At 43.1% G+C, this 17,370-nt stretch overlaps 1 protein-coding gene across 1 annotated transcript in view; it reads left to right on the top strand.

Moving 5' to 3' along the window:
* pik3c2a (phosphatidylinositol-4-phosphate 3-kinase, catalytic subunit type 2 alpha) overlaps positions 1-17,370 on the top strand; it is a 58,649-nt gene that overhangs the window by 32,241 nt on the left and 9,038 nt on the right. Inside the window, exons 10-25 of the mRNA XM_071542000.1 lie at positions 88-121; positions 588-828; positions 3,680-3,802; positions 4,083-4,250; positions 5,079-5,196; positions 5,729-5,871; positions 8,393-8,584; positions 9,153-9,246; positions 9,828-9,922; positions 10,663-10,843; positions 12,180-12,284; positions 13,478-13,570; positions 13,853-13,982; positions 14,514-14,650; positions 16,008-16,177; positions 17,049-17,205. Coding sequence (XP_071398101.1) covers positions 88-121; positions 588-828; positions 3,680-3,802; positions 4,083-4,250; positions 5,079-5,196; positions 5,729-5,871; positions 8,393-8,584; positions 9,153-9,246; positions 9,828-9,922; positions 10,663-10,843; positions 12,180-12,284; positions 13,478-13,570; positions 13,853-13,982; positions 14,514-14,650; positions 16,008-16,177; positions 17,049-17,205 — 2,181 coding nt within the window. The remainder of the gene's footprint in view (positions 1-87; positions 122-587; positions 829-3,679; positions 3,803-4,082; positions 4,251-5,078; positions 5,197-5,728; positions 5,872-8,392; positions 8,585-9,152; positions 9,247-9,827; positions 9,923-10,662; positions 10,844-12,179; positions 12,285-13,477; positions 13,571-13,852; positions 13,983-14,513; positions 14,651-16,007; positions 16,178-17,048; positions 17,206-17,370) is intronic.

The following is a 17,370-nucleotide window of genomic DNA, read 5'->3' as shown; positions in this document are numbered from 1 at the left end:
ACACACACACAAATACATAAACACTCATACATAGCATTGCATAGATGTAAGGATCTCTTTGTAAGACCAAGACTTTCTACCTTGTAGGTTGGGTCCACATCGTCTGGTGGGTCATCAAATGGTAAGTACCATGCATACACACACAGTCACACACTCACTCTCACTTGATAAACACACTCAAGCTCAACTTTCTTTGTTGCATCTTGCCGTCTTGTCGTTGAAGTTTCTTTGCATTATGAACAACATAGATGAATAGCAGAGAGAGAGAGAGGGCTCTAAAACGAGTGATACATAATACAGAGAGGCAAAGCAGCATGCAGCAGATATATTACTGTATTTCAGGGCTTCCAAAGCCACTTTTCCAAGTTTGAACCAAGCCTATGCCATTATTTATTTGACAAATGTGTTTGCATTGCTATTTATCTAATAATTTCTTTATCAACAAAACATTTTTAGTCCTTTTCGCAATAGTTTCTAATTTTTCTAATTCAGTACGTTATAAATTGCATAAAAACACATGGATGGAAGCCCGGCTATTACCATGTCCCCTCCATGACCTCTGCATGACCCCTGTCTGACCCTGACAGGTCACACCAGCCCTGTGGAGGAGAGCATGGCTCTGCTGACGGAGGCTGTGTACGACTTGGCCAAGCTCTACCTGCGCTCCTTCTGCCCCGCCTCCTCCTCCTTCAGCTCCTCCGCCTCGGCTCCGGCTGCAGACGGGGAGGCTGCGGAGGGGAGGGGCAGCAAGGAGGCGTCCGGCACCACAGACCACCTCCAGTTCACCCTGTTTGCCATGCACGGCATCCCCGGCAACTGGGTCAGCAGGTAAACAGACCGAGAATGAGCGTACTGTGGCATCACTGCATGCTAGATCAATTAAAATATAAAAGTTATAAATATAAAAGGGGAATAAATCAGTGTTTCCCATATAATTCTAGTATTTGTGCGGCCCACCCATTTCAGTGAATTGCCATCCAAGTACATTTTTGTTTTAGATTCCTTTTGGGTGCTGTGATGCACGGAACTGGTGTTTAAACCTGGCATTTCTCATCAGTGCATTTTAGTGATTTAAAAAAACAACAAAAAATTTGATGCTGCCAGTTAGTGAACTACAATGACCATAATTGATTGTGCATATGACGTAGTGCACATTGTTGGTTGTATCATATTTGCTTCACAAAGCTAGTTGTAATCAGTTGGGAGTACCATTGTCAGTTAATGCTGTGGTAGCAAATTAGCTTAGGTGCCTGAAAAAATATGAGATACTGGCCATGTCACTCAAAAAAATAAATCACAATGTGTGAAGTGACACTGGGGTGTACGGCCCACTAAGTGTGTCATTATATATGTGTCTTTATCTTCCCCCATACATCCAGACTTTTTGTGCAATTCCAAAACTTTCAGGACCTGGAAATGTTACATTTTGGATAAGCTGTAGGATAGCTTTTGCTGTAGGATAATTAAAACCTTTATTCATGCATTTGTTCTGGCATGATCACCCACTCGCTCAGTATTATTAGTGCCACCCACACACCAATTCACTTAACAGTACTTATACAACACAGGCGAAGATAAAGACATCTGTAAAGATGAATAAACCTGCACTGGAAGCACCTCAGAATCAGCATCACTTAATTTGCCAAGTACTTCCAATGAGTGCAACAGTGGAATAGGCTTAAATTTAAGCTTAAATAGATGTAACAAATATTCCTTTGCACAATAGAGAAGTGTTGGCAATTTGGAGCTGAAGAAAATATTGGAATGCTGTTTTGCTGACACCAAAACGTTACACCACAGTCTCCCAGGCCCTGCTGTCACAGCTGATAGCCTTGTTGTCTTCCACTAAACAAACAGCTCCGGTGTTGCTCCCCACGTCTTATTTTTCCATGCTGGTGTCCAGTTCCACCCTGGCTTTATCTTCAGCGTGTGTCTGGAACAGAGCTGAGCCAAACTTTCCATTCTCAGCACCGTCACGCATCAGTAACCAGGAGCAGTACGTTTCTGGCAAGCCCTTCCACATTGTAAAGCTCCTACACAGGTTTGGAAAGTCTGGAAACGCATGGAAAAATGAATTTGATCATTTTCCTTTTCAGTGAAAAGCTCAAGTCTTGAAAAGTTTTGAATTTGTACAGGATGTCTGGATGAGAAAAGATAGTGTTATTCAGGCCCAGTACACATGGATATACAGTGTACGTTGTTGTAAACCTTGCTGTCATTTCATCTGTTGTGATATTTGTGTGACGAATAATCCTCAACTATAGACTGAAATGCCCTAGCTGACAGCCATATTTCCCAGCCTCTTTCAGCATACATCATACTGAACACCAACCAAGGTCTTAAGTCCGGTCAAGAAATTAAGCTCTAGGAAAAGTATGGAATTTCCAAATGGAAAATGTCTAGGAACTTTGACTCTGAGATGGAGGCAGTTTAAAATGCCTGTCTTAAAGAATGCTTCAGTGCCTTCCATAGTAATTTTCTGGTTGGCCAGTGAGGCCTTCCTAAAGAGAGAGGAGCTGCTTAATAACAGGCCTATTTCCTCCAGCCCGTCACCCGGCGGAGCCTCTTCCAGCAGCTATTTTAAGCCGGCACCAAACATTGCTGCAGCGACAGCCATACCAAAGACACCTCCAAAAATATTTAGCCCATCACAACACCAGGCCAGAGGGGCGCAGCAAATACTTCTCAGCCCAAACTACTGACGAGGCATTTCTGTGAGAATGTGTGGTGTGGCTTGAGCGCTCCCTCGTCGAGGTCTGGGTGTTTGCCGTCGTTGTGGCTAGTGTGTTATCCATCTGGGGCTCAGTGGATGCCATGGCATCGCTGGCACATTGAGACAGCATGACTGGCTGTTTAGCTGCCAGCACACAGATGGCACTGAGCAACAGATCAACCCTCCAGTAGTGTAAATGTATCACCGGCGTGCTCATATTTTCTCTCTCCACTCCCATGTGTATGTGTAATTACAATTATTATTATATAAATTATTTTTGGAAGTGTGGTTAACTGGTGCAACTGAACTAAGTGCTGAATTTGATTGATTTGTTTGGGTTTTGTTGCATCACATCTAGAATTAAAAATTCCACAATATGCTGTTGGTACAATGAAAAATGTGCAGTAAGCAAACTTTCCCTTGATTTGTGGTTATTTGAACTCACATTGAATTAACACATTAACTTAATATTATACAGATGTATTACTGGTATAGAAGTAGTAAGTATATATAGTGGTAATAGATAAATGAATAGAAAGGTCGAATCTTATATAGTTGTAATATTATATAATGTAGTCATAATTATACTAGTATATAGACATTGAGGGTCAGCAGTGGGGATCTTGTGACCAGCAGATCACTGGTTCAAGTCCTAGACCGTCTGGGAGAAGCTGGATAGGGAAAATGAGAAATGCTTTCCCTTCCTTCAACAACAATAACTACTGAGGTTCCTTTGAGCAAGGCACTTAACCCCCAACTGCTCCAGTGGAGCCTCAGGGTGGGAATTTATGTAACAGTATAAATACAACGCAGGACATTGTTGGAAAAAAAGCATGCATGCTCAGTCAATCTGCCCTGGGTAAATGAAAGGTTTAAAAAATACAAATGTAATATATCTCAATGTATACTGGTGTACTTAGTAGTATCTTACACAGAAGCAATATTTATTGTATTGTATTGTTTCAGTTATGAGAAGTACTACCTGATGTGTGCCCTCACCCACAACGGCAAGAACCTGTTTAAACCGGTCCAGTCCAAGAAAGTGGGCACCTACAAAAACTTTTTCTACCACATCAAATGGGACGAGCTGTGAGTGATCCCCTCCTTTCCTTTCCTTTCCTTTCCTTTCTGCAACATACAGTATACCTCACTCATGTATTTGGTATTTGAAATTTGAAGTCCTATATTATATTTTTTGTGTGCTATCATTGTATAGACTTGTACAGTAACAGTAGTAGAACGTTTATTTAAGACATTTACCAATACATGATGTCTGATGTCACTAGCCCTTTAGCACCATAGTAATATATTGCCATATTATATTTGTAGTGTCCTCCCATGTTCCTAACACTGTCCCTGTCTCTCCTAGGATCAACTTCCCCATAGCAGTAGCTCTTCTCCCGCTGGAGTCCATACTGAGTCTGTCTCTGTTCGGCCTGCTGAACCAGAACGCCAGCGGCTCCCCAGACTCCAACAAACAGAGGAAGGCTCCAGAGCTGCTGGGCAAAGTCTCCATGCCGCTCTTTGACTTCAGACGGTGAGGAGAGAGGCTCTGTCGGTAGTGGTTGGACTCCTGTTTTCGTGTGCCTGTTGAGTGAATGTCATTCACTTGTCAGGGAATTTCTGCAATATCATGGAATTTTGACAGGACCAGACAGGGAAAGTCAGGGAATTCTCTGTGGACGTCAGGGAATATCAGGGATTTTTACAAGTGAGTCACTTTACAAGAATATACCAGAATGTACAGTATTTTATAACTTGTTTCACACATTCGTTGCATTAGATCAGCGGTTGTCAAATTGGGCTGTGGGGGGTCGCAAGATGATTTATGGGGTAGGAAAAGACATTTCTATACTATAAAATTTATCAGCATGTGTCATTTTTCTGAAATACTGAAATACTACTTTTCAGCCCCTAGGCCTCTTCTGATAATCAAATGAAACAGCCTGAAAAGGGAAAATCATTTTTGGGTGAACTGTTCACCACTCAGAGTCGCGAGTAGCCATCTCTTTGTTGTAAGGGGTCACGAGCCAAACATTTTGGGAACCACTGCATTAGATGGTGGTTTCAGCCCAGCTGTAGTGGAAACCAGGCTGTTTACCCCTTTAGACCTTTCTGAGCTGAAAAACAACTTTAACAAACCAAGAAGGAACAAAATCTTTAGCAATGGAAGCGCTCCAATTTAGTTATGCAAGTCATGGAAAAGTCAGAGGAAGTTTACATCAGAGCCACAGTGGGAGGAACACTGGTTATTTGCTTTCTGCATCCTGCATATGTGTATCTGTTTTTTGTTTATCTGTAGCTGACTGTGTGTGTATATATATATATATGTGTGTGTGTGTGTGTGTGTGTGTGTGTGTTGCAGGGTGCTAGCCAGAGGCAGCAGGCTGCTGTGTCTGTGGACGTCTCCCCAGGGTGCTGCTGCTGCCGCTGGTTCTACAGGGAACCGCAGGAGGCCGCTGGCAGAGAGGATCGTACTACAGGTGGGTTGTGTCGGGAGTAGTAATAGTAGTAGTATTTGTCGTGATAGTAGTATTGCAGTGGTGGTGTAATCATAGTAATAGTAGTAGTATTTCTTGTGATACTAGCATTGATAGCTGTTGTAGTCGTGCTACTGGTGATATTATTATTAGTAGTAGTAGTAGCGGTGACAGTAGTAGTGGTAGTAGTAGTTTTAGTGTAATAGTGGTAGCAATCGTAGTAATGACAATAGTAGCAGTAGTGGTGGTGATGGTACTGGTAGTGGTGGTTTTAATAGTAGACACACCAGTACTGTAGTAGTGGCAATAGTACTAATGTTGTTTGCAATTGATATATAATGACAGGGCCTCCATTCTCCATCATTTCCTTACGGATCAGAAAGAACCTATTAGGGAAGAAGAGCTCCATTGTAGATAGATTTTTTTTAGATTTTCTTTGCAGAATTGGGCTTCTTGAATTTAAATAACTGGAAGTGGAATGAATTGACCCCTACCTTGGTGTGTGTTTGTGTTTGTGTTTGTGTGTTACCATCAGGTGGACTTTCCCAGCCCAGCAGTAGATGTGCTGTACGTGGGGCCCCTGGAGGCCCCCAGCCCAGAGCCACACACACTGGAGGAGCTGGACCCAGACCTCAGACGCAAACTGGAGAAAATCTGCAGCCGAGCTTCCACCTTCGGGTAGGAGAATCTCCCGCTGAGGAGCATTTCCACTAGCGTCCTTCATACTCAAATGGAGGGTTAGGGATAGAAAAGTTGGTTGTAAAGTTGCAATAACAAATGACAGTAACTATTGTAACTGATATGAGAAAATTTGTAAGATGGTTTTAGCTGGAAAGGAGATTTAATGTGTCGTGTTACAGCAATTCAGTTCAGTTAACTTCAATTCCTTGGAAATTTGGTTTGCAGAAAAGGTTTAAAATAAAAACTCTTTCTGTACAAACCAGTGTTACTAGATTTTCAAAAACATGCATAGAAATAGCAGTTCTAGTTAAATTTACCCCCTTTCAGCTGAAGGATTGCTGGCGTTCTCTTAGACCACCCAAAATCCGTTGGACTTGCTAGCTTTCAGAAGTGATTTTAAAGGATGACACTGACTTTGCCAGGCTCAGTTCCCCATAAATGCCTGTGTGTTGTCTGCTCCAGGGTGTCTGCTCTCCCACAGCTGCTCCAGTCCCAGCTAAATGCCCTCTTATGCTCGCTGCCAGCCAAACCTCTGCCACTCTGCCAACCTCCATGAGTCTCAACCGGCTCTTTAGCACAGAGCGCTCTCTCACTGGGCCCTCGCCGCCTGCTTTCTGTCCTGCCCATTCACTCCCCCAGCCTCTGTCTTGGGCACGAGACTTGGTGCAGCCAGGGCATCGCTAATATGTCATGTGTCCTGTTTTTGTGTGTGTGATTTGTGTGTGTGTCATTGATCCCCGAAGAGGAAATTGAAGGAGTGGTAGGGATTCAGTGTCTTGCTCAAAGACTCTTCAGCAGGGATGATGCTTGCTGTCACAGGGGCTTGAAGCCAGGTTAAAGTAGTGGTTCACCAACTAGGGTCCGGGGACCACCAGGGGTCCTTGAGAGGATTCCAGTCGGTCCCCAGAAAAATGAGGAATAGTTAAATTTCACTGTTATTCCACTCCCTAGATGTTAGCACAATGAGATAATGTACAACTGGCTGTTTTTATAATTTCAGTTACTGCACCCTCTGCAGTTAGCCACTTCTCTACTGAATCCTATCCAACAATATAAATCCTCTTAGACAGTGCTCCTTGGGATGCAGTCTTATCAAATGGGGGTCAGTAGTCAAATGCGTATATATTTGGGGGTCCTTGATATGAAAAACTTTGGGAACCCCTCAGATAAAGGAAAGTCTCCCTACTCGCTACACCACCCCACTGCCATAAAATAATATGATACTTTATCAATGCCAGAAGGAGAAATTATTTTTTCGCTTGCCCCGCTCCACAGGGAGGTCAGGGGTCAGGGTCGGCTACAGAACAGCCCCGCCTGAGTATCTAGGGATTCAGTGTCTTACTCCAAGGACACTTCAGCAGGGCGGATGCTGTCCTCCCTTCTCCAGAATCCAAGGAACTGTCTCAACTTTACCCGCTGGATTTGGAGGAGTGAAGAATCAAGGACACGTTTGAGACAAGTTTCTTAACACAATCAGTTACGCACATGTGTAAAGAAAATTAGTCACTTTAATCACCGAGTACAATAAATATGCAGGAATTTGTCGTGATGACATTGACACTGAGAAATATTGACGATCTGGAGTGTTACAGTGCATATTGACACAACAGAGACGGTTAGGGCATGGACAAGGAAACTAGGCAAGGAATTTCAGATTAGGTCGGTAGTGTTTGAGATAGTTAATTTCCTTCTGCAGGTCAGTGGAGTGTTGGAGTTGCCAGGGTCACATGGCTCTCTTGGAGGCAGGGCTCCATGATACGATTGTTTTTGTGCCTTTGTTTGTCCAGGAAAGGTCAGCTGAATACGCCTGCTCTTTTGTCAGCAACACTCTGCTTCACATTCACAATCTTGTAAACATTAACACCTGGGAGCTGCCCAGTACAACCAGCCTGCTACTGTTAAACACTGAGCAGCTAGTTGTTGAGGAAGGGTAGAGAGTTTCTCATTCACTTTCCCTGTCAATATCTTCTCATATGGTTGAGGGATTTGAATTGGTGACTTTCCAATCACAAGCTTCTCCAACCTACCCCGCCCTCTGTCTGTCCTATCTTGGACAGATTTGGAAATTAAGAGGTTTATTCCTCTTTGTTTTCTTGTTGTTTCTGCTGTCCAGTTCAGTTGTGTTTTCATTTGCCACCATTGTTTTTTGTTTGTCTGCTTCTTTCAAGGTACACAATCTTTTTCTCTGTTCTCTGTTTTTATCATTTTATTGGTCAGTTTCCACTTTAAAAACAGTGGCAAAATGAAATCATTAAAACAAACAAAAACTGGAAGAGAAATATGCTAAATTTGGGCTGATGATATTAAAAAAGAAAGCTAAGGGGGTGCTAGAAGAAAAAAGATTTCACCTCAAAACAAACAAAAGAAAGAATCAAAAAACGTTCAATACATTTACACTGTATACTTCTCTGTCTCTCTCTCTCTCTCTCTCTCTCTCTCTCTCTCTCTCTCTCTCTCTCTCCCCCCCCAATCCCTCCAATCCCCACCCCCACCCCTGCTCCCCTTGCTCCATCCCCAGGCTGAAGCGGGCAGATCACCAGCTCCTGTGGGACCAGCGGCCTTACTGTCGGAGGGATCACCCCAGCAGCCTCCCCAAGGTGCTGGCCAGCGCGCCCAGCTGGGACTGGGCCAGCATGACTCACCTCCACTCCCTGCTGCACCACTGGCCTCCGCTGGCCCCCGTCACCGCCCTGGAGCTGCTGGACTCCAAGTACGCACCATGCTCAAAAACTGGGCTTATACACACGCATTAGGCACAGGACGTCCACGGGTCCTTAAGAAGTCTTATTAATGAATGCAAAAAGCGAAAGTTTATTAATGCTTCATATAAGTGCACAAGTATACAAAAGCACATAAGTGCCAGAGGATGAAGACAAAGAAGGTTTATATACATTTGGCTATGGAACGTGTATCAAGTTCAAAGCTCTTCCTCGGGCAGCAAAACAATCCGAGACACTGAAAAATTACACTCCTATTTAGGGCTGTCCCTTTGATGTAACATTTAAAAAAAATCATAAATGTGTATTGATTGTAGGTGTCATATTGATTTGATTATAGTTATTGATTGTTGTACTGATGATGTCCTTGTGTCTTGTGGTGTGTGATTATGTATTTATTATATCTTTGTTGTATATGTTTGTTGTTCTTAATTGTACCACGGTGAAGCTAAAAGCAAAATTTTATATGTGGACGAAAAGGATTCTATTCTATTCTGTTCTATTCTGTTCTATTGTAGCGCTCTTTGCTGATGCTTTGTGTCTAACTGTGTGTCTGTGTAGGTTTGCAGATACAGAGGTGAGAAGTGTGGCGGTTAGTTGGATTGAGGCGAGTACTGACGATGAGCTGGCTGACTACCTGCCGCAGCTTGTGCAGGTACTGCAATATACACATACACACACACACACACACACACATATACAGTAGTACACCATACACACACATTTTCACTCACTCATTCACTTATATTTCTGTCACTCACTAGAAGACGTTTCAAATCCTAACTGATTTTGAAAACACTCTGCATCACACACATAATGACAGATTTCACAGATTCTTTTTTGTCTCTGTCGTACATATGCTCACAGTAGACCAGTATTTTTCAGGTGGTCTACTGTGGGTTTTTTCATTGAAATCCACTGCACTAGATGATTAGGCAAGGACAAGATATCACACACTTAAGGATATAAGGATATATACCAAGGATAAGTTAAAGATATATAATATTATATATTGAGGATATACAAGATTATCCTGCTGACTCCTGAAATGTGACTGACATTTCACTCACAGGAACTTGGGCGATCCAATCAATATGTATTAATTTGTAATTTGGGCGTTAATGGAATGTGCATTAATACGCACTGAAAATCTCTCACTCAGTCACTTATTCTCTCTCTCTTATTCTCTCTCTCTTTCTCTCTCTCTCCCTCTCTCTCTCTCTCATCTCCTGCCAGGCGTTGAAGTTTGAGTGTCATCTGAAGAACGCCCTCGTCATGTTCCTGCTGTCCAGAGCACAAGGCAACATCTACATCGCCCACTACCTCTACTGGTGAGTCCGCACCAGCACCCACACAACAACCAGCCATCTATAGCTATGTCTCCAACCAAGTGTTTGGAATGAAAACTTTTGAAATGTCACAAAAAATATAACTACAAAATAGGTGCTGAAGCGAAGAAAGAGACTTGTTATTGTTCTTAAGTGTCAGCTAATCTTGGCCAGATTTCATGCTTTCATCCAAAGATGAAAAAAAAAATCACCATCTAATGGCTATACTACCACAACCAGCAAGTATAAGGTCATGGTGGGCAGACATTTTATTTTTTTAACATTGCAGGATGTCCAAAGCCACTTTTGAACTATTGTGCAATGAAATTGAACCTTTCGTTGGGCTGATCGTGCCAAGCCTACATCATTACATTTACATTGCTACTTATCTGATAATTTCTTTATTATTTTACAGATCAGTCTCTCTAACCACTAGGTTGCATCTTCACCCAATGTTGTTCAGTGGGTAGAGCATGGTACTTACAATGCCAGTTAAGATAAGATAAAACTTTATTGCGTCTTATTAGGGTTGGGCGATAAGACAAATACATTGGCGATGGATTCAGGCCATCGCCGATCTCCAATGTATTTGGATTTTGTTGCTGATTGCCTTGCCGATTTAAAGAAGGAGTTAATTTCTCACCCCTGGCTAAAAATTAATGCTTTTATTTTTGTACTGAAATGTGTTTTGGATGAGAGCGTCAGCTGAGTGTCAGATGTTCTGTTGTGTGTAACGGCTGCAGGCTGCTGAGGGATGCGGTGCAGGACCCGGCCTGGGGGCGGCGCTATGAGCGGGTGCTGGGTGCCCTGCTGTGTCTGTGTGGGGGGAGGCTGAGGGCGGAGCTGGACCAGCAGACCCACCTGGTCACCCTGCTGGGAGCCGTGGCCGAGAGGGTCCGACAGGCTGGAGGGTCCACACGACAGGTCAGCAGGGGAGCTGGGAGGGGTGTGTGTGTGTGTGTGTGTGTCTGTGTGTGGAAGGACACTGGTAACACTGGTCATGGAATTTCAAGAAAATTTTGAGGGAAACTCAGGGAATTAGATTAATTCTCTGGGAAACTCAGGGAATTTCTTGCCTGGTCCTAACCTGACTCTTGACCCAAATAGTCTGGGGACTTTGTTTGATGTTGCCTACAGAGATAATGTATTGAGGAGGCAGGTGTTATTGTGAGGGGAGCATTTTCTTTATGATTCGTCTTTTCACTCAGTGATTTGAGCCCTGGGTATCTGCAATTTGTGCAGTGGTTACCCTGGCAACCGCTCAGCAGATGTCAGGAGTGCGAAAATATCAACAGGTGCGAACGTTACAGCTGATTAAATTTGCAAAAGTTTACGTGTGTGGACAACATGAAAAACAAATTTTTTAAAAGGAACGTCTACAACGAAGCAATTGCAACGCAGCTTAATATTAAGGTTCATCATGTTGTTGTACATCAAGTAAGTTCTGGCTGCTTAGCAACTTAATGACGCTGCCTACCGACATTTGACTGACGTATCTGCCAACCAATAAAACTTAGCGCTCAAAGCTTGAGCACATTCCGATTGGAGTACATTGTTCAGCTCCGTCTCAGGTTTCTAGACCGTCACCTTCAGTTGCAGCTGGATGGGAGCTCCAGCTCGCTAGCCTAGGGAATATCAGGGAATTCTACAAATGGGGCAATTTACAGGAATATACCAGAATGTTTTTTATAGCTTGTTTCACATATTTGTTGTATTAGATTGTGGTTTTCAGCCCAACTGCAGTGGAAACCAGGCTGCGGACCTCTTTAGAACTTTTCTGAGCTGAAAAACAACATTGAACAAACCAGGAAGGAACAAAGTTTTTAGGTCATGGTTTTGCTCTGAATGAATTATGGAAAGTCATGGAAAAGTCATGGAATTTTCTAGTAAGTGTGTGAGGCAACGTGACAAGGGAACACCATGAAGACAGTAGTGTACTAAGTGTGTGTGTGTGTCTTCAGCATGCAAGAGAGGTTAGGCAGAGCAACGGCTGTGTGTGTGTGTGTGTGTGTGTTAGAGACGGATTAGGATGTGGTCTGACTTAAAAGGTAAAGGTAGACAGCAGTGTGCTTACATTTTGTGTTTGTGTGTATGTGTGTTAAAGATGACAACAGATAAGGATGTGGTCTGACTTACCAACACTACACAGACAGAAAGTACTTACTATGAACTTACATTTCTGTATTGTGTGTGTACTAACATCTCTGCATTTGTGTGTGTGTGTGTGTGTGTGTGTGTGTGTTTGTGTGTGTGTGTCCAGGTGGCGCTGCAGGAGGGTCTTGAAAACGTCCAGAACTTCTTCCAGAGGAACAGCTGCCGACTGCCCCTCAGCCCCAGTCTGGTGGCCAAGGAGCTAAACGTCAAGGTAACACACACACACACACACACACACACACACACACACACACACACACACACACACACACACACACACACACACACACACACACACACACGCACACACCTCTTGACTAACAAGAAGCCACTGAACACTCATAGCCTCAATGCAGACAATAATTTAATTCAGTGCATGAACAAAAATCAAGGTTTCAGTAATCAAACATCTTCATCCCAATATTATACCTCCACTGGGTCATTTGTGTCACATTTATACAATTCACAATCGTCTATTCTTGTTATGTATTAAAGTCAATACACTGCTCACACACCATACTGGATATACCAGATGTCCCAAGGATTAGTGGTAGTGAAGTCACAACAATATCAATCAATACAAATACTCAGCTGAAGTCTTTGTCAGGGAGGGGAGGACAGCCACACACTCCTGGGAAAGGAGCCAGTTTCTCCAAAATATGAAATACATGCATGCACACGTTTTAAAACGCCCCATACTGATTTTCATCAGGGATGCTGAAATCTTATACTTTGGATGTCAGATTTTTCATGTCTGTGTATTGTCCCGTGTAAGAGGAGGCCCTCTACTCAGAACGCAAGGAATTGTGGGCGATAAAGTAGCCGTTGACCAGCCTTTGCTCTGTTGAATCAACTTGGTTACCTCTGTGGTTCTTCATCATTGAGACGGTCTGCACTCTTCAGGCTGTCCAGAGCAAAGGGTTGGGCTTCAGTACAGTAACAGAATACCTTGTCACTTTTAGTTTACTTAGTGATAAAACATAGAAGCAAAGTTATAAAAAAAACCTCAGAGATACAATGAAAAACACAGGAAGAAGAGCTGGAATTAATAGTTTGGGCAGGTTAGATTAAACAAATGCAAGGGGCTTATGAAAATAGAAAGAAAGAAATGAAAGGTACAAACAAACAAATAATAATAAGCAAAGACACGACTGGATTGTATATCGGCATCCTAAAGACAACACAACACAGCATGGTGGAAAATGGTACAACAATAAGATCCATGAAATGACAAGGGGGAAGAAAATAAATAAATGGCCCTAATGCAGGAAATGAAGTCATAGGGTGTGTGTGTGTGTGTGTGTGTGTGTGTGTGTGTGTGTGTGTGTGTGTGTGTGTGTGTGTGTGTGTGTGTGTGTGTGTGTGTGTGTGTGTGTGTGTGTGTGTGTGTGTGTTTCTGTGCAGGCCTGCTCCTTCTTCAACTCCAACGCAGTTCCCTTAAAGCTGGCCCTGGTCAATGCTGACCCCCTGGGAGAAGAGATCAACGTCATGTTCAAGGTACACACACACACACACACACACACACACAATGCAAAATGCTGAAAATGTATCCTGACCTTATGAACCATCATTTATCAATCATCATTTCAAACAATACCTGTTCACTGGTTCTGATATATCTACCACACACAGTCCATTAATTTACACTGGGGAGTTGTGATGATCCTGTACGACTCCTGTTTACGTGCCTCTCAGCTGAACACTGCGCCCCCTGGTGGCTAGAGTGAAATATCAAAACTGTGGCATGTTATTGTACTTTTCTGTGTGTGTGCGTGTCAGGTGGGAGAGGACCTGAGGCAGGACATGTTGGCTCTTCAGATGATCCGTATCATGGACCGCATCTGGCTGCAGGAGGGCCTGGACCTCCGCATCGTCAACTTCAAATGCATCTCCACCGGCAAGGATAAAGGTAATACACACACAAACACACACATCAAACAACTTTTAAACGTACCATCACTGATAAAAACACAGGTCAGACAAAGATATATTTTAGATAAATTCACAACGCACAAAAGAAACACAGAAAAACAAAATTAGTTTCCTATTGCATCTCCACTAGTAAGCAAAAACCCACAGCTTACACTTTGAGAACTCCAAACTCCTTGACTTACAAGGTTTTATTTTTTCACACATTCCCCTTTTACATTGTTTTTGCAGCCAGTTAGGATTTGGTGGGGATGCACCAATCAGGTTTTTTAGGAGTGATTCTGATTTACGTCTTTTTTAACAGTGTTTTTTGGCTGATAATCAATGTGATTGCTGATTGAAATGCTGCATTTTAACCTGATTTCTATAAACAACAGCACACAGCGTCAAGACAACCTGAGTTTATGCTAATTAGACATACTCTGATCAACTACAGCAATACAATGCAATTTTCGAAGGTGAACCTCAGAGCTTGTGTTGTGTGTTAAGAGTGTTTTTGTGTGTGGTCCAGGCATGGTGGAGCTGGTGCCGTCCTCCGACACTCTGAGGAAGATCCAGGTGGAGTACGGAGTCACCGGATCCTTCAAGGACAAGCCGCTGGCCGAGTGGCTCCGCAAATACAACCCTGCTGAGGACGAGTATGAGAAGGTACACACACACACACACACACACACACACACACACACACACACACACACACACACACACACACACAGTTAAAGGAGAATAGCTGTGTTACATTGTTGGGACATCTCTCTACTACTTCAGGTCCACCTCAACTAGTGTTGCGTACCGCACATAGTGAGAGATGTAATCTAATCTAAGGTTCATAATTATGCAAATTTTGAATAATTGGCAGTGATGAACCATAAATTTCATGTTGGAATGGGTAGCTGGAAGTGGCCGATGGAAGATCTGTGCACTGATGGCACTGTAAGGCACTTCGATAAAAAGCCTCCACCAAATGGCATATGTTAATATGTTACCATGTTTTATTTCACATATGTTGTGCATCTCAGCAACACCAGTGGACTGCCTCTTTTTTTATGACCTAGGACACAATGTAAAATAGGGAGAAGTTGAAGGAATGAGCGAAAGAGTAAAACCGTCATTTTCCTTTGATGCTGTGGTATGGCTGTGTTTGACTTAAAACACATAACCTACCTACTCTTGAAGTTTACAGCAGTAGAACTGTACAACCTTTGACACGTATAAAAGTGAAACTTTACTCCCTGCTTAAAAACACGCTGACCCTAAAAATCCTCTGCACAAACCTCAACCCACACTTAGACAGGAAGCAATAATAAACTTGTTGCTAGTTACATAACTTCTATGGAGCTCTACACTGTTTGAGGCTGTTTACTACACAGATCTAGAAAGTCTGGAAGTTTATGGAAAATTAATTTAATAATTTGCAAGTCTTGAATGTTGATAATAGCTTGAAACACCTGGAAAAGTATGGAAAATGTGTTGTTCAGGAATGAACAACACATTCCTGACATTTGACCACTTATTTTATTTAATTGTAGCACCAGTACCATTATGTTGAATGATCTTCAACTACAGAGTGATATGGTCTAGTTGACAGTCAAATTGCACAGCCATTATCTACATCCATCATATTGAACACTGACATTGGTCTTCAATGCTCAAATTTTCCCAGCTAGGATTCATACAGGCAACTCTCCAGTCACAAACTTGCTTCTACCATTTAGGCTACCGCCCTCCCTAACTCCAGTCAGCCAACATTACACTACATCATGGCAACACTTGGTCATGTAGCCAGCCAAAGAATATCTATATTTTCACATGTAGCCTACTGCTAACATTTTCCTGAATAGTAGCTTGTGCTTTACAACTGATGTCTGCAGATCCAAGTTTTACTCAAAATACTTATTTTTTTGGACATGGAGTTTACCTCAAATGGTGGGGGGGAAAGGAAGGTACTCACACTTTCTCCTTTCCTCTTGCTATCTCTGTCTCTGTCTCTCTCTCTCCTCTCCAGGCATCAGAGAACTTCATCTATTCATGTGCAGGATGCTGTGTGGCGACCTACGTACTGGGCATCTGCGATCGCCATAACGACAACATCATGCTGCGCTCCACTGGTCACATGTTCCACATCGACTTCGGCAAGTTCCTGGGCCATGCCCAGATGTTTGGCAGCTTCAAAAGGTAAGAGTGTAGTGAGCTCTGCATGTGTGTATGTGTGTGTGTATGTGTGTGTGTATGTGTGTGTGCATGTGCGCAAGTGAGCAGAGATGCTTGTCAGGTAAATAAACTTGTGTACACTATCAGGGTTTATTTCCATAAAGGTGTATCTAGCTATTTATTATTATCTTATGTTTTTTCTTTAACCCAATGGGCGAGCAGCAAGCTAAAAGTACAAATTTGTTTCAATGGGAGATGCTAACACAGTCTTAAAGGAGTTCACCAAATTTTGGCCCATTGGTCAACTTACCTGTTAAGTGATGAAAACATCACCAAAATCATCCATATGTCCACAGTACATTGTTCACTCAACATAGTATATACTAAAGTGTAACGCACCAGAGGGAATGATCAACCATTTGTTCTCAATTCTTAATTAACAGGCGAGTTGAGCAATGGGCCAATCTCCCAAAAACTTTGTGTATTCCCTTAAGGGTCGATGAATTACAAACGTAGGAACTCCTGTATTTCTCCACAGCATGATTAATGTTCCTTTCCAGCAACTCGCTGCTTCACAGCTCACACAAGTTCCACACATTCCCACCTGGAGCTGCCCAGTACAACCACAGGCTTCTATTTTGGGCCACTGAGCAGCTCCACTGGAGCAGTTGGAGGTTGTGTGCCTTGCTCACGGGCACCTCAGTGGTAGTAAAAGGAGGGGAGAGCATTTCTTATTCACTTTCCCCACTGAGATTTTCCCAGGGATTTGAACTGGAGACCTTCCAGTCCTTCCCTTTTCTATAACAGGGTACTGCCAGCCCCCTTGTTCCTGAACTGTATTTTGACCCTTTCTCCCTTCATTCCCCACTTCACCCCCACCCTCCCTGTCTGTCAGGGACCGGGCTCCGTTCGTTCTGACCTCCGACATGGCGTACGTCATCAACGGGGGAGAGCGTCCCACCAGTCGCTTCCAGCTGTTTGTGGACCTGTGCTCCCAGGCCTACAACCTGATCCGCAAACACTCCGGACTCTTCCTCAACCTGCTGTCACTGGTGAGGCACAACACACACACACAAACCCATACACACAAAGTGTATACTGTATATTGTGTATATACACACATATGCATACGCACATACACATTAATACATACACACACATGCATCAGTTTATACACAGACAACTGGCAGAGTGGAATGCAACACAGACTGCCACAG

The sequence above is a fragment of the Centroberyx affinis genome, unplaced genomic scaffold (assembly GCF_046629955.1).
Source record: "Centroberyx affinis isolate AG114_WGS23_722 - 3 ecotype Tasmania unplaced genomic scaffold, CSIRO-AGI_Caff_v1 ptg003986l_1, whole genome shotgun sequence".
Taxonomy (NCBI): domain Eukaryota; kingdom Metazoa; phylum Chordata; class Actinopteri; order Beryciformes; family Berycidae; genus Centroberyx; species Centroberyx affinis.
This window is presented reverse-complemented; position numbering and strand designations above follow the sequence as displayed.